The sequence below is a fragment of the Nicotiana tabacum genome, chromosome 22 (assembly GCF_000715075.1).
Source record: "Nicotiana tabacum cultivar K326 chromosome 22, ASM71507v2, whole genome shotgun sequence".
Classification (NCBI taxonomy): domain Eukaryota; kingdom Viridiplantae; phylum Streptophyta; class Magnoliopsida; order Solanales; family Solanaceae; genus Nicotiana; species Nicotiana tabacum.
Window position 1 is genome coordinate 182,500,793 of NC_134101.1, and position 18,168 is coordinate 182,518,960.

Sequence of the window (18,168 nt, forward strand, 5' to 3'; positions counted from 1 at the left end):
TGGAGAACAATAAGGGTTCTCAAATTAATCATTCAAAAGGTAAAGCTAGTATGTGTCACCGATGTGGTATGAGAGGTCATTGGGCACGCATTTGTCGTACGCCAGAACATTTTGTCAAACTTTATCAAGCCTCCCTCAAGAAAAAAGAAAATAATGTGGAGGCACACTTGACCTTTCAAAATAATGATGATGAAGCAAGTCCCTCAAATAAGTATGATTCTAAGGCACATCTTGCATATAAAGATGATGATTTTGAAGGCCTAACAAATATTACTCATTTAGAAGTTGGAGACTTCTTTGAGGATATTGACTGAAGAACTAATCATCTTACTGGAGAATGAAGCTATAAAAGTTGTTATTTTTATGTTTGCAACTAGTTTATTTTTCTTGAGTGTATTTTCCTAATGCATCATGTGTTGCTAGTTTCTACATTCCTAATGTATTTCTTAATTTTTTTTTCCGCTTGTCTTTCATATTTCTTGTGATGTATTATTTATTTTTTATGAAGAATATGAAAATTCCCCAGTCTTCAGTTGGACTCAAGATTAATAAAGATGATATATGTCTTCTGGATAGTGCTACAACACACACTATCTTAAAAGATAAGAGATATTTCTCTTATTTGGTAATGAAAGAAGCGAATGTTAATACAATATTCGATAGTACAAGATTAATTGAAGGTTCTGGAAGAGCCAATTTATTACTACCAGGAGGAACAAATTTGGCTATTGATGAAGCATTATATTGTAGTAAATCTCAAAGAAACTTATTAAGTTTCAAAGATATTCGCCAAAATGGCTATCATATTGAGACTACAAATGATGAAAAGATTGAATATCTTTATATTACTACAATAATGTCTGGTAAGAAATATGTGCTTGAAATGTTACCTGCTCTTTCCTCCGGCTTATACTACACAAGTATTAGCAGGATTGAAACACATGCTATAGTAAACAAGAAGTTTACTAATCAAGATAATTTTATTATTTGGCATGACCGGTTGGGCCATCCTGGTTCTAATATGATGCGTAAAATAATTGAGAATTCATATGGACATGCAATGAAGAATCAGAAGATTCTTCAATTTAAGGAATTCTCTTGTGCTGCATGTTCTCAAGGAAAATTAATTATTAGACCATCAACTATTAAAGTTAGGATGGAATCCCCTGCATTTCTGGAACGTATACAGGGTGATATATGTGGGCTCATTCACCCTCCATGTGGACCATTCAAATATTATATGGTTTTGGTAGATGCATCTACAAGATGGTCACATGTGTGTTTACTATCAACTCGCAATATGGCATTTGCGAGATTGTTGGCTCAAATAATAAAACTAAGAGCACAATTTCCTAATTATGCAATTAAGACAATTCGTCTTGATAATGCTGGTGAGTTTACATCTCAAGCCTTTAATGATTATTGTATTTCAACTAGGATAACAATTGAGCATCCGGTTGCTCATGTTCATACACAAAATGGTCTAGCAGAATCATTGATCAAACGCCTACAATTAATTGCTAGACCAATGCTTATGAGAAGAAAACTTCCCATTTCAGTATGGGGTCATGCTATTTTGCACGCAGCAGCACTTGTGCGGATAAGGCCCACAAGTTATCATAAAGTCTCCCCATTGCAATTGGTTTTTGGTCAGGAGCCAAATATTTTCCATCTTAGGATCTTTAGTGTGCGATATATGTTCCAATTGCTCCACCACAACGCACAAAGATGGGTCCTCAAAGAAGGTTGGGGATATATGTTGGATATGAATCTCCTTCTATTATAAAATATCTAGAGCCGATGACTGGAGATTTATTTACGGCAAGATTTTCTGATTGCCATTTTGATGAATCAGTATATCCAACATTAGGGGGAGAAAATAAGCAGCTGAAAAAGAAGATAGATTGGAATGCATTATCACTGTCTCATTTAGATCCTCGAACAAATCAATGTGAACAAGAGGTTCAAAAGATTATTCATTTATAAAATATTGCAAATCAATTGCCAGATGTATTCACTAACCTACCAAGGGTGACTAAGTCACATATTCCAGCTGTTAATGCTTCAATTCGAGTTGATATCCCGGCAGGACAATTAATTAAAGCAAATGAGTCTAAGTCATGCTTAAAACGTGGTAGACCAATCGGTTCTAAAGATAAAAATTCTCGAAGAAGAAAAGGAGCAAGTGATCAAAGTGAACATAACACAGAGGTAGTGGCTCAAGAAGAGCCCCAAGACGTAACAAATGATAAGACCTTAGGAGAGGTCCAGGTACCTGAAAATAATGAAAATGAATAGATATCAATAAGTTATGTCTCAACTGGGAAAAGATGGAACCGAAATAATATTGTTATCGATAACATTTTTGCTTATAATGTTGATGTTGAAATAATGCAACAAGATGAGGACCTTGAACCAAAATCTGTCAATGAATGTAGACAGAGAAATGATTGGCCAAAATGGAAAGACGCTATCCAGGCAGAGTTAACTTCACTTGGAAAACGTGAAGTCTTCGGACCCATAGTTCGAACACCTGAAGGCATAAAGCCAGTAGGGTATAAATGGGTTTTTGTGCGAAAACGAAATGATAAAAATGAAGTCGTTAGATATAAAGCGCGACTTATGGCACAAGGGTTTTCCCAAACGCCTGGAATTGATTATATGGAAACATATTCTCCTGTAGTGGATGCTATCACCTTCAGGTATCTCATAAATATGGCAGTGCAAGAAAAACTTGATATGCATCTAATGGATGTTGTTACAACCTATTTGTATGGATCATTAGACAACGAAATTTTTATGAAAGTACCTGAGGGATTTAAAGTGCCAGAAGCATATAAAAGTTTTTGAGAAACTTGTTCAATAAAGCTTCAAAAATCTTTATACGGATTGAAACAATCAGGTCGTATGTGGTACAATCGCTTGAGTGAATACCTGTTGAAAGAGGGGTACAAGAATGATCCAATTTGTCCTTGTGTCTTTATAAAAAGGTCTGGGTCTGAATTTGTTATAATCGACGTGTATGTTGATGATTTAAATATCATTGGAACTCCTGGGGAGCTTCCAAAAACAATAGACTGTTTGAAGAAAGAATTTGAAATGAAAGATATTGGAAAGACAAAATTTTGTCTTGGTCTACAAATTGAGTATATGAAAGATGGAATATTTGCCCATCAATCAACATACACCGAAAAGATTTTAAAGCGATTCTATATGGATAAAGCACATCCATTGAGTACCCCGATGGTTGTGAGATCACTTGATATAAAGAAAGATCCATTCCGACCTTATGAAAATGATGAAGAGCTTCTTGGTACCGAAGTACCATATCTTAGTGCAATTGGGGCATTAATGTATCTTGCCAATAATTCCCGACCACATATAGCTTTCTCAGTAAGCTTATTGGCAAGATTTAGTACTTCGCCAACACAATGACACTGGAATGGTATTAAACATATATTCAAATACCTCCAAGGGACCATTGATATGGGTTTATTTTATTCAAATGAATCCAAGCCATCATTGATTGGTTATGCAGATGCATGATATTTGTCTGATCCACACAAAGGTCGATCTCAGACAGGCTATTTATTTACAAGTGGAGGTACAGCCATATCATGGCGTTTGACAAAACAAACTATGGTTGCTACTTCTTCAAATCATGCAGAGATAATAGCCATTCACGAAGCAAGTCGAGAATGCATTTGGTTAAGATCTATAACTCAACACATTCAACAAACATGTGGTCTTTCTTCGAAAGAGAATATTCCAACAATATTGTATGAAGACAATGTTGCATGCATAGCTCCATTGAAAGGGGGATATATCAAAGGAGATAGAACAAAACATATTTCACCGAAATTCTTTTTCACTCATGATCTTCAGAAGAATGGTGAAATAGATGTACAACAAGTTCGTTCAAGTGATAATTTGGGTGATCTGTTCACTAAGGCGTTACCAACTTCAATATTTGAAAAGCTGATATATAAGATTGGAATGCGTTGTCTTCGAGACATTAAGTGATTTTTCATCAGGGGGAGTAACTACACGCTGCACTCTTTTCCTTAACCAAGGTTTTGTCCCACTGGGTTTTCCTGGTAAGGTTTTTAATGAGGCAGCAAGCAATGCATATTATAAATAACTATGTACATCCCAATATTTTTTGTAAGTTTTTAATGAGGCATATTATCTTACATGGACATCCAAGGGGGAGTGTTATGAATAGTTTGTACATTGGATACTACATTGGATGCTACATTGGATGCTCATGTTGTGAATAACTTAAAGATTAAATTTTCTACTTTATGTCCATCATCTTTACTTTTTATGACTATAAAAGGTCATGTAATTGCAATGGAAAAATACACCAAAGTGAAAGAAGAAAACACTTCTCCCTTCTTTCTATCTCTTCTATTTATATTTTACTGCATTATTTTTATTTTATTACACTTGTCATTTTCATTCCAAATTTCGGGTACATTTCTCCCTGTATAAGACCATTATCAATTTTATGCACATGATTGTGACCATCAAACAAAATACCCTTTTGAGTTATGACGAGCAGTAGCTTCACCTCTAGGTTTGAACAATAGCGGAGCTAGGGTAGCGGAAGGGGTCCTCATTCGTCATAAAATTTATACAGACCATATAAAGTCAAATTTGATTTTTATGCGTATATAGTAGAAGATGAATCCATTTGTTTTTTTTTTGTGTGTTTACCTTTTGATTTTAATACGCTTACCCTTTAAGAACATTGCTCTCCATGTTCCAATTTAAATGAAACACTTTTCTTGTTAGTTTATTCTAAAAAGAATGATACATTTATATATTTGAATATAATTTAATTTTAGATATTTCATTTATTTATTTTACCCTAAATGAAAAGTTTTTATTGCCACACAAATTTCATGGCCCCACAAAGATTTTACCCCTTAAACTTTTAGGTCCATACCGGTGAAAGAAGCAATAAAAGAAAAGTCGGATTCTTGATCCAAAACCGGTTTCTTGAATGAAATTAGAAAGAAGTTCTACTACTCCGGAAGGAAGGTGGTAGGTGGGCTTAGATAAGAAATATAGGAACTTCAAAAGTCTTATTTTTTTTAAACTTTGTGTCAAGTTAAACTATATCGTCTAAATTAAAATGGAGGGAGTACTAGGTAGGGATAACAATGGGGCGGAGTGGGTGCGGGTGCGGGGCGGGTTTGGCAAAACCAACAAAAATTTGGGTTTGGCAAAACCCACAAAAATTTCAACCTGCCCCGCCCCGCATAGTTATTTTTTCAGTTTTCAACCCGTCCCGTTTAATTTTTTTTTCTTTTGTTTTTTTTTCCTTTTTTCTTTAATTTTTTTAAAACAAACTAGTTTGACATTTTATTATTTTATAAAATGGAAAGTTTAATAGAATCACATAAACATAAAACTGAGAGAGTATTACGCCGATCTTCCAAAATAAATGGGTTACTATCATTTCCTATTACTAATACGATATCTTGATTTAAGTAATATCATTTGTCGAGACTTATGCAAATTGGTTACTTATAAATCAAAATAGCATCTGTGCTAGTAAAAAAGAATGTGAAATTGTAGTTGAAACGGTTAAGGGTCTGATTTTCCCTTCTACTATCGAAAATAGGCCTTATTTATCCCCCGTTTGAGTTTCTTATCAAAAAAATCCCCACCGTTATACATTAGTTGCACATTTGTCCTCACCCGTTAAAAACACCCTCCCAAATTCTTAAGGAGCACGTGGAATCCTTTGATTGGACCAGACGACCCGCCCCATTCCTTTAATTAAAACTCGCCCGACCCAATAACTTATCTTAGACCCATCATTATTTTCAATCAATTTTCCAAAAACCCGCCCCATTTTCCATTTTCATTTCCCAATCGTTTCTTTCGTCTCCCTCACAAAGATACCTAGGGTTCAACACACCCCATTCAAATCCATTCGTTCCACGTGCTTTTCCAACAACAAGAACCAAAAGTAAGTGCTTTCTTCAAGTAAATGTTTGTTGAAGCTGTTATATGTATTTTCTTGCTTAAATTTGCCGCGAATTAGTCACCTATAGGGATTTCGTTCTTTAATCATGTTATGGTTTTGAGTATGAGCTTAAATATTTATAGTTGACCGTTGGCTGTGTTTTTTATGAGTGGATTTTGTTTGCATGGGTTGTCTAGGTGGGTTTTTCGTTTGTGTTTATTCGAGATAGATTTATTTTTGGATTTTGTTATAGTTTGTGGTCTGCTGAAGCCTTTTTGTTTGTTTGATGAAAAAAATGGTGACAGACCTGAGATTGTGGGGTCTTAAGTTTGGGGTTTAAGGTATTTTTTGTCAGTGTATGGTTGATGACCCCAACTGAATATTTTAAAGCTAGTGGGTCTTAACTTTCTTATTCTATGTCGTCATGTTGTTGTGTATTTTTTTGTATTTCTGGCCCCCATATCTGTCTTTCCTTATTGTCCATTAATTTATTGTTTGATAACATTTTCTATATTGTTTAATAATCATTTTTTAGGGCTTTCAGTTTATAGATTTTCTTTATTGTTTAACACTTAATAGTCTTCATTTGTTAACAGTTTAATAGATTTTCAGTTTCAGTTTAAGCTTCAGTTTTTTGTTTTAATTCTTGTCTTAATTTCTATTTATCATTCAGTTCATCTGTTAACAGTTTAATAGTCTTGAGTTTCAGTTTAACCTTCTGTTTAATAAATGACTAGATTTTTTTTGTTTAACGGTCATCTTGCACGTTATTGTTTAACCTTCTGTTTATTAACTTTTCAGGATATTAAATATGACTTTGGTGGACATAATCTTCCATCATGGTGGGGATTGGATCAGAAAACCCCATGTGTTATATTCAAAGAAGCTTGTTCACTCTTGGGAAAGTTATGACTCTGACCTTATTTCCTTTATTGATCTAGTAAATGAGTACATTGGGGAATTGATGTATATAAGTGTTCAATAACTAATTGTAAATGGATCTTCTGGTAACTATTATGAAGTAGTTGATGATTCCGGGATAAGACAGTTATTATCTTTAATATCTGATGAGTTTAAGTGTCTTAACTTCTATGCAGTAGATGAATGTGAATTATCTGTGAATGTTCCTAATATTGTTCATTATTTTGATTCACATCCATCACTAACTGAAGTTGGTACAGATTGTAGTGAGGTTGAGTGTGAGAGTGAGAGTGACAATGACAGTGAGGGTGATGAGGTAGGGTATGATTCTGAGGAATTACAAACAATAGCATGTCAAAAAAATAGAGAAATTGATGTTGGACTGCAAAATTACAAGGAATTGTATAAGGGTATGAGCTTCAAGGACATACCTGAAGCAAGAAAATGTATTAACTTATATTCTATGACAAACAAAAAGGATTTAAAACAAGAAAAAGGTGATAAAGAAAGATTAAGGTACAATTGTGTTCCTGGTTGCCCTTTTGTTATTCTCATTTCTGGGGATGGAAACCTTCCAGGCGTTAGGATAAAGATATTAAACCCAGAGCATGCTTGTGATGAAGTATTTGATAATAGTAGGGTTGATTATCAGACAATTGCACTTTATTTCAAGAAAAAGCTGCAAGATAACCCTATGTATAAGATTAAAGAGATGAGAGCAGATATCAAAAATGTGTTTAATACAAATATCAGTTATGGAAAGTGTAAGAGGGCTAAAAGAGATATTTTAGAGAAACTAGAAATCAACTTTACTACACCCCAATCTAGTCAAGCAAGTCAAGGCCAAGAGTTTGTTTTCATGCATACACCAAGTGTCTATAGGGAGACTTCAAGCTGTGCTACTGTTTTGAGCATCCAGAACTAGAAGATGAACCAGCTATAAGGCCTATGGTTGTGTCAGAAGAAAAAACAACGCTTCAACAGAGACAACAACTATCACAACCTTCAAGATCAAGGGTAATTGCATTCAAAGGTGATCATAATGGTTTAAGTGTTCCATCAAATCTTCCTTACTCACCAGGCAGCCTTACATGGAAGGGAAAAACTGCTATTACTAAAAGACAATTGGAAATGCAAAGTATGCAAAGAATTGAGAAGTTGGTGCCAAGGAAGAAAAACAAATGATGTGTGGTCTTGGATGTCTTTTGGGCTTGTAGTTACTGCATTGTGACAGTATAATCAACTGCTATTTTTTATTCAATTTGATGGTAAATTGGAGGTCTTATTATGACCAAGTATTTGTAAGTTTTTGGGGGTCATAATTTTGCATCCAACAATCCATCAAACTATTTGTGTAGTGCTGCTGGGCATATTTGTTTACTGCTGCTGTTATGAAAATTTCAGATTTTAGTTCTGTTGTTTGTTTGCTCTTGCTGTTAATAGCATTTCTTGTTAATAGTGGTGTTTGTGTAGTGCTGCTGAAATTTGCTATTTGTGTAGTGCTACTGGGCAGATTTGTTTACTACTGCTTTTATGAAATTTTCAGATTTTAGTTCTGTTGTTTGTTTGCTCCTGCTGTTAGTTTAAGGATCATGACTTTACAATTAGCACCGGTATTTCTATATTCAGAATCTTCATGATCCTGCATTTTGTAATGTTAACAGTAACTTGTAGCACATTCATATTCAATGGACGTTTATTGATCTTGATGAAATCTGCAGTCCACTTTAGCACTTTCATAGTGTAGGAGCCAATGTTAACATATTGCTGAAGTATATATGATTGTAATCAACTTCATTTGTGAAATCTATATAAACAGTCTTGTAATTATAGTAGGCTATTTCAAATGTTCCTTTGAGTTGAAATCTCAGACAAACAGTTTTCTTACCAATTACATATTTACCTAACGGTTAAGGGTCAATATCAGACCTAAAACACTTCATTGTTTACAACTTTAAGTACCAATACAAAAACATGAAAAGTTGCACTTTATATATCAACTTCACTTCATTAGCATTGCAGCAACAAATCCCATAAATATTGCCCATGAAATCATAATGACGATCTTCATATTTAGGACTTTCTCTTCCAATTTACGGGCTTTGTTCGCTTCCGAATTCTTTAAAGCCTTCAAGTTATCTACTCTTTCCTTTAATCTGTCCCTTTCAAGAATAATCGCATCCAACGTCGACTTCATATTGTTGAGTTTAACATTAGCGGCATCCTATTTGTAATTCATATTGTTAATTGTAATGACCGCTCGATCTGGTAACACATCATCTTGCCATTCCCAATAACCGCACAAGCTTATCTACCAACCACAAAGCATACGACTTATAATTATGAACCGATAATACAAGGGAAAAATTTAAATTATCGAAAAAATCAGATGGAACCAGAATTAATGAAATAATACATACATCAGGTTTAGGGCACTTAAAGAATCTCCTTCCGAGATTAAATGGAGTCGTTGAAGTGAAGTGATTGGCAATTTCCCCACAATGGCACCTCCTCTTTGATAAATAACTACTTTCTGACATGAGAAAACTTGCTATGGTGGAAAATCTTCACAACCCAATATATGTTAAGCGAAGAAGAAAGGAAATGGGAGAGAAGGCCTTTCAATGGAGCTGAAAATAGCGACTGATAAGAAACCCTAGGTTATTTCTTTCTGAGGGAGAAGAAAGGCTCGATAGAAAATGGAACAAATATAACGATGGGTCTAAGAACATCGGGCGGGCGGGTTTTAATTAAAAGAATGGGGCGGGTCGTCTGGTCCAATAATAGGATGCCACGTGCTCCTTAAAAATCTGGGAGGGTGTTTTAACGGCTAAGGGATAAAGGTGCAACTAATGTATAACGGTGGGGATATTTTTAATAAGAAACTCAAACGGGGGATAAATAAGGCCTATTTTCGATAGTACAAGAATATATTTGATCCTTAACCGTATTTGAAATGATTGTTTTGTTTCAAAAAAGATAAAATTCAAAGTTGCCCGGCATTGAACTTGCATTAAACTCGCAACCCGTCCCGCACCCGTCCCGCACCATTGACATCCCTAGTTTTAGGGAACATGACTCACTTCAATTTGTACTTTTCTTGGACATTTGCTCTCCAATATAGCTGTACCCATTTTTGCGTTATCAACAAGTCAATTGCCAGATGGGTGCAAAATTTGAAACGTGCAAGTAAAGAGTTTTTCCCTGCTGTGCTATACATCTTTATGTCTTAATCACATTTCTAACTCAGTACATATGCACATGAAAGCACAAATTTACCTATAGGCAAGTAGGGGTGTTCCTAATTAGGTTTAATATTTTGGTTAATTAGTGATATGCTTTGTTGATGGGCACAGTAGAGCTAAGACTGCTAATTTAGGGCTAGCTTGAAGTGGGAGTAGGAGTTTTTATTTCAGGCAAAAAATTCCTCCCACAAATTTACCAAAGGTTAGCTGCTTCTCAATTAAAAGTTCTGAAATAACTCAAACCACTAACTTCTATGAACTATGAAGACATGACATAAATGCAGACAGAATGGAACTACAAGGTGGAAGATGTTCATTCGAATCAATTTTACTGGTATATAAGATAAAAATTTATATATATTAAATCTCCTTATCTTCTTTGTATTATTTTTTTTAAATCTTATTGATGAAAATTCTGTTTTCACCAGTAGGTGCAGACCTTTTTTTTCTTTTTTTTTTTTGGGTAACATAGTACTGCGGGGGTTTGGGGTAACATAGTACTGCCTATTAAAAATGATAGGTGAAATTTGGTAGACCGGACAAATAAGAACCAGACAATTGCTGCTGCCTCATTCATGTCAGTTACTTCCACTTTACTCCTTTCATTTAAACAAAAAATTAAAACGTTAGAGTGCGAGCATAAAAATCTCTAATTTTCTCTTAGTTCAAATATTTATTTAATATTTTTAAATAAAAAATGAGATAATATAAAAAGTACTAAAAATTACTGCGTTTTATAATTAAATTTATTTGAAAATTATATGATAAGTTTTAGCTAATACCATATAAATTTGATTTTTCCAACAGTAGTAGTGTCATATAATATGAATTAATTCTTTTCGTGATTGGCCATCATTGTCGTGCATATGAATTTGGATTGCGAAACGGAAAAATGAAAAAGAAAGGAGAAAAGCACTAACATTTGTTTGGCCTTTTCCATCCAGAAAAGTTAAAATCAAATTTAAGAAGAGACATCAAAGTCCTGCCCAGAAATCTCCATGAAAGTTACCTTATAATTAGTAAATGTGGAGAATACTGTTAGGTTTCTTTGGCTTTATGCTGCAGAACTTTTATTGCGGTGATTAAGTACTAATAAATAATTATAAGTAAGTAAGAAACGTTAACATATAAGTAATGTATAGTAGTAGTTTTTAAGGAAGAATTAATTTAAGGGATAATTGCATAAAAGTACAGTCAGCGTAGGTGCTTTCATCCGCTTAGCCATCATTTTAAGTTTCATCCGTGTAGCCCATAAAAGTTTCACAATATGACATCATCGTCCGGATATAATTTTACAAATCTATATGTGATTTTTTATTCTTTACACACAACCAACTTAAATCGATCATATACATTCCTATTGCAATTACAACAATGCAACCAACTATAATACAACTTGAAAAAAATTTAAATTTTCTTCTGTCTTGAGTTCTAAATAGCAGAAACAAAAGAAATAAAAAATAAAATTGAAAAAAATGGCTACAAATTCGCAATTTGGCAGAGAAATCAACAAAAAAATTGACTTTATACATCGATTGTTCAAGAAAAAGTAAGAAAAAATTTAATTTCAGTTTTAAGTCCACATATGTTGTACATGTATAAAAATATATAACTTAGTATAAACTCGTATATGGAAAGTATAATAATGTATTCTAGTATTTCACCAACACAGAAAAGCAAAATTAGCTTTAACGCACATGTGAAATAGGAACTTACTTCAAAGAGAAAGACCACTGCACCAAAGTCGAACAGAAATCGCGAATAGAAAGAGTAATGTTGTATAACACTACTTACACACCTAATATACAACATTATACAATATTATCCACTTATTATAATTTTGTATAATGCTGTATAATATTGTATAATGATGTATAATGTTGTATATGAAAACTGAATTTCACCTTCAATTTCCTTTTTCAAAAGGTATGATTCTCAAAACCAATGCTAATCATGCTCAATCAATCCAGTACTCTAGATTCTAGTTACTAAAAGCTTTTTTAATATTTTTAGCTTCACCCAAATAATTTCACCGATATTAATCAACACCCATTTGATTTTTTTACCAAAATACATCTTCCCCATGTCTATTAAAAACTCATAAATTGGAATAGGCTTAAAATCTCTGTCTAGAACTTCAATCTTGAAGAAATTTCAACAAAAATAAGAACCCAGTTCGGCTTTTTCAATCCAGAATTTCAATCTTGAAGAAATTTCAATAAAAATCAAGAACTCAGTTCTTTTCCCAATTTTACCTCACCAAATTCGCTCTCAAAGAGTTGCAAAGTAGTCCAACTGAACCAAATCTCTAGGTTGAAGCTTCTTGGACTATTATCAATTAATTTCAATAGCACCCACTCGAATTTGAGCACGATTCTTTCATAAATTTTCAGATCTGAAAAGCTTCTAACTCCCTCAACCTAATTTTGGTTTGGATATCAAAATCTTGACTTCACAACAAACTTAGGAGAGGTGGCCATTAGAGTGGAGAGAAGAAGAGGAGAAAATCTAGAAGAGATGAGTAAAGATTGTTTGGGTTAAACATTGAAACTTTTATTTCAAAATATATACATATGGGTCTTAGCGTGTAAAATCCCAAAATATGGGCTCTTTATGGTTATAGAACTGGGTCGGGTGATATACAGTGTAATTGTTCCTTAATTTAAATAGTCACCTATCCAACCATTTAAACTAAAAACAGTCGGTGTATTTATAATACGTTTTATATGTAGATAATCTATGTATATATAGTTTAACGGCATTTTTGCATTACATAATCTAATACATGTCTAATATCTAATGTTACATCAAATTTGCTATAAAATATTACAAATATTATCATAGAAATTTTGTAATATTTCGTAACCAAACATTCAACTATTAATATCTAATTTTATGCGGAGATTATTTTCTCTTAACCCTTAAAAGAGAAAGCAAAATCTCAATAATCTAAAGTCGTAAGGAGAAATACGTGTCCGAAGTCCGAAAAGATTAAATGTTCCAAATTATTGGTAGAGATGAGATTAAAAATTCTACTTGCAAATGCATTTCCTAGCATGATTGATCTTTCGTTTTATCTTTTTCATAAAATAATATGTTTCCTCTAAGATCTTAAATATAATAATTATTAATTTGTTTTTTTAACCCTTATGATACAAGAGAGCGACCAAATTAAAAGAATCTTTCTGATAATTAAAAAATGGTTTTTTTTTTTTGGGGGGGGGGGGGCGAGAGAGAGAACAATAATGGAACTAACCCTCCTTATTAAAATAAGATAAGGCTGCAAGGCAGAAATCTTTTGTTAAACCCCATAAACTTGATTTTTCCTAATCTCTTTCCATCAAATGATTAATCTAATTTTTAAAGGGTATCTTTTCATACCTGAACTCCACTACTCCATTTAACTTTTTCCTGTTCATTTATATTTTAGAATAAGAAGGATAATTAAAGTCCTCTCATTCATTGGGTCTAGTCAGAATCTCACCCATTGCCAACCTGGGATTCTTTTTATGTCCCCCTTAATATAATTATATAATATTAATTAAGTAAGAGAGCATACTCCCAATTTCCTAATTTCTTTTTGTTTTTCAGTTAGTACTCTGCACCACTGTAAAATAGATGAACGGAAGCTTCTGTTTCTGGCTAATTTACAGAACACGAGCTTAACTTTTGTGTATGCTTGGTATATATTTATATAATTTTTTAATCTAGAAAAATATGCAATAATCACTAGTAAACCTAATTTGGTAACTTAAAGAAAATAATATACTATAGTCGTTTAAAATATATCAATAATGTAAGTTTTTTTTATACTACTGCCCTAGAAAATGTGCCAAAAAAATCAAGGCTGACTCCCATCTCAAGTAAAATCAATTGTAACTAATCATTCATATAAGACTTTTGAAAGAGAACTAAGGAGCCCCACTCATACAGCTGGTTACAACATACCTAAATAATCATAACTACCAGAAATTTTGTGGTTTTAATTGTTGTATAATTTGACATCAACCATAAGCAAATCTTCTAGAACATTTGAGTGTAACTTGTCAATTGATATGAGAGTTAATGGACAATGTTTCTCAAAATGAAAACTCATAATAATATCTGAATTTCTCATTGCTTTACAAAGAAATATATCTTACAATATGGTGCTGTTAAAGATTTTGCACCCAAATGACTCTTCGATCTTAATTAAGATTATACAATAAATACTCATGACTTACCAAAGCAAAAAATTAGTACATCCAAATCAATTAATACATTAAGAGGACTAAGGAAAGTAATCCTCAAAACTAAATCTAATATTGTCAATTAGTAATTAAACTAAAAATTACTTCCCATATACAGTAGCCTCTTTCTCCTGCCGGGGGGGGTTTAATATTTGGACAACTACATCTCAATTTTCATGTGAGACGTTTGATGAGGCCCTGCATCAAAAGAAAGAAAACATACTCATTAATCAAAAGTTCAAGATTTCATCATTATCAACTTAAATTTTGACAAAAATAGAAAAACATAAAAGAAAAGAAACCAAAACTTGCCTCTCTTTTCTTACCAGGAAAACTTTGTGACTGCAATGTCAGATCCTTGTTGGGATTTTGGCTAAATCCCATCTGCACAATGCTTTGCAGGTCATCCTCGCACATTGTAGGGAACTGGATAAATCAAGCAATTGTCACAACCAAATTACTGATGAAAATTGTTTGGTTAACTTATATATATTGACATTATAAAAGTACACTGACACCTAAAAGATACATTATTAGGTAGCAGTTGTCGATGAAAAGTGAAATTGGTAACTGAAAAGTAAGGCAAGTTAGCTGTTATAATCGATCAAATACAGTGATAATGTTAAATAATATTCTTTATACTGTCAGCCAGCGTATATAAGTTCGTTCTTGAATTATGGTTGAATGGCTAATCACCTGATTAAGATATTCACCAAGTCCATCTAGGGAAGGCAATTGCATTCCCAGAGTGCGAAACAGTGAGTTATCTAATGTGTTGGCCGAGCATTGGCTTAGTACCCCATTAGGAATATCAGTATGTTGTTGCCGGGGTTGTTGGTAATTTACTGGGAAAACAGGTTGGGGCAGAGAGCCATTTGGTTGACATATCTGGAAAAAGAAATTGCTTTAGCATGTTAGATAATGCCATATATCAATTAAAAGGAAGTCGTTGAATTACTATGACACTTACATCCTTTGGGAGAAGATTCTCTGCTGGAAAATCCAAACTTGGGTTAACTGAAGCCAACTTCATGGATAGGAACTACAAAAGAATGTATTTAGCTCATGAAATTTATAATTTGGTAGACAATTTTACTTGTGAAATTTACCTCGACTTGTCGTTGCAGTGACTGTACATAATTTATAATTTCGTCAAGCATTAATGCTTTTCCTGTTACCTAGTAGACACAAATTTTGCTCTGCGTTAGAACAGGATTTATTATTATTATTATTATTATTATTATTATTATGCTATAAAAAAAGAATTTTGTTTAACTAATTACCTTATTACAGCCTGGTACAAGATCTTGTAAAAGCTTCATTCTTTCACTAATCTTCTCTCGTCGTACCTAATTAAACACAAAAAAGCAATTATTATAGATTGTTAACACAAGAAAACATGGATTTTGAAACAACAAGTGATTTCATGATATAACATTTTCTTTTTTCAGAAGAATTGGTTGCAATGCTTACTCTCTCAGCTAGACTATGGCTATCAGTAGCTTGTCCTCTCCTTGCTCTAACATGAATATAGTCCTTTGGTGGTTCAGGAGGCTTTTGATTTTGAGTTTCATCACCTTCATTATTGCCCTTTGATTCCTCCATGTTAACTGTTCCATTTTCTGTCTCATTACCTTCTACTACTACTTGTTTACATCGCTTTGTTCTTGCATTATCATCACCCTAAAATGAAAATTTGAATTTGATTAGCCACTAATTGTATTAATTAAGCAAATCAAGATTATAATAATTCTTACCATGTTTCCATTAGCAGGGGCAGCTTCTTCTGTTTTCCCGCTTGAAGCTGTTTTTCTTTTTCTAGTAGAATTCAATTCAGTTGGAGTTTTTGGCCCTGTTTCTCCACTTGGCTCAGAAACAGACTCATTAGAATTAGTGATAGGCCTGCCCAAATTTGTAGACATCAATTCCATCCTTGTTTGGCCCGAATTCTTGGTTTGCAAAGGGGATCCAGCTTGCTTCAGGGATGGGCTACTCGAAACTCTAGGCAATTTTCCATTCTCCAATTGTTGAGCAGATCTCTGTGTCAATGGACTTGTTCTACCGTTAAAACTACGGCTACCAAAACAAGAAAACTTAGCAGCTCTTTGGGCAAAACCAGGATCAGTAGAGACAGCAGGCAATGGAGGATTTAAAGGAACTGAATTTCCCAAATTGGGCATGTGTAATTTCGGTGTAGTGTAACATGAATTATTAGTATTAATATTATTATTGTTGAATGGCGGTTGAGAGGAGCTAGAAACTGTGCTTAGTTTACCAATTAGTTCAGCATGAGAAGAAGACACTACTGAGTTCAAAGTGGAGTCAAATTGGTTAAATTGATGTGTAGAGTCATGATCCCAATTGGGGTTAAGGAAAAAATCAGAAGACTGCCCTGAATGTAGGGAATTCCAGTTAGTCATAGTGGGTTCGAATTGGAGGGGTGGATTAGTAATTCCACCATTCATGAAGTAATCTTTCTCCATGGAATAGAAATAAAATTAGCTTTAAGAAAAATGAAGTTCAATAAGAGATGTTAACTTGGAGAAAGAGAGGAAAAGGGGGAGGGAAAGAAAATGAGAAAGATGAAGTTATATAGGCGGAAAGAGAGAAAAGGAAGTTGTGTTTGACATTTTTTCGTTTGTATATTTAATTCAAGGAAAATGGTAGTAGTAGGGGCAGACTGTACTGTGGAACCGGGAAAAGGGGAAAATAGGGGGAGGGGGTGAATTGCCGGGCCTTCAACGTCGGAGGACCGATTTTACATTTTACCACTTTTTTCTTACTCGCCTTTCATAGAAGCTCTCGAGTCTCTGTTCCAGCTAGAATGCTTACTGGTCTAGTACTAGAAACTTGATGATTTCGTTTTGTGGCCTAATTTGACGATCCAAAATTTGAATTTTATAAGTTCACAATATTATAAATTTATTTTTACATATTAATTTATACTTTATAATTTAAATTGAAAATACTAGGTTCAGATGAACTCCCCATTGTAACGTGACAACCATCACCGACCAGTGATTTTAGCCGCGGTTCGTTTGTTATTTTCGCTTCCGTTACGCGAACAAATAAGTTCTCGTTTTACGGTTTATGCGCTATCTAATGAGTTTAGATTATCGCAGTTTCCTTCACGGATATATGTTTGACTGAAAATAGAATTTAAAAAAGAAGGAAATTTTTTTAAAATTTGTGTTTTAAATATATTTACTATAACATTTATCTGTCTAACATACTTTGAAACATGTGGTTTGAAAAATGACATATCAATTATATAGCTGTAAAAAAAATTCATTAAAAGTAAATTAAAATATTTAAGTTAAATTGTTATCAAATTTATTTATTTTCATATTTTTAACCGACTAAATGCTGCAAGAGCAGAGGAAGTATTATTGTTTCATTATGTATTTTCTTTTCTTTTTCAATGGGGTTTATACTAATGTAGGAACCAATATGACCAACTCTGTCTAACAATCCTAAACTCGGAAACCAAGTAGAGGATGAGTACCTAAAAAGGTAAAGCGAGAACGAGCGTAAGCAATCGATCGGTGTTGGCGAGGAATAACAAAAGCTCAATTCAGTCATTTAAATCAAGGTAATTGTCCTATATAAAAAAAGAAAGAAAGGAAGGTTGCATATATACCACCTTACACTGATAATGATCTCAAAACCAGCAGTCAGTTAATATCAATTGTTAATACGTCAAATAGAACATGATCAATGCTTTTAACTTTAGGTTGAATGTAACTACTGTTTACCGTAAAATTGGTAATAACAATTAAATTTGATTTAGTAA

The 18,168-nt window shown here is 33.4% G+C and overlaps 1 protein-coding gene and 1 long non-coding RNA gene across 3 annotated transcripts; both read right to left on the bottom strand.

The window, feature by feature from the left end:
* Positions 1-8,674: 8,674 nt before the first annotated feature.
* Positions 8,675-9,609, bottom strand: LOC107774586 (uncharacterized). The gene is made up of 2 exons (XR_001645545.2): positions 9,322-9,609; positions 8,675-9,212 (listed from the first exon to the last, which is right to left on the bottom strand). It is a non-coding gene; the product is annotated as an uncharacterized LOC107774586 (long non-coding RNA).
* Positions 9,610-14,221: 4,612 nt separating this feature from the next.
* LOC107798943 (transcription factor bHLH62-like) lies at positions 14,222-17,030 on the bottom strand. Of its 2 annotated transcripts, none has more exons than XM_016621972.2 (8): positions 16,133-17,030; positions 15,849-16,058; positions 15,659-15,724; positions 15,485-15,553; positions 15,346-15,417; positions 15,072-15,263; positions 14,702-14,801; positions 14,222-14,573 (listed from the first exon to the last, which is right to left on the bottom strand). In XM_016621972.2, the coding sequence occupies exons 1-8, from the start codon at positions 16,856-16,858 to the stop codon at positions 14,536-14,538; spliced, it is 1,473 nt and encodes a 490-aa protein (XP_016477458.1). In that variant the 5' UTR covers positions 16,859-17,030; the 3' UTR covers positions 14,222-14,535. The 2 variants fall into 2 exon arrangements, with proteins under 2 accessions (XP_016477458.1, XP_016477459.1); XM_016621973.2 differs by having other exon boundaries at positions 14,511-14,573; positions 14,688-14,801; positions 16,133-17,000.
* Positions 17,031-18,168: the final 1,138 nt, after the last annotated feature.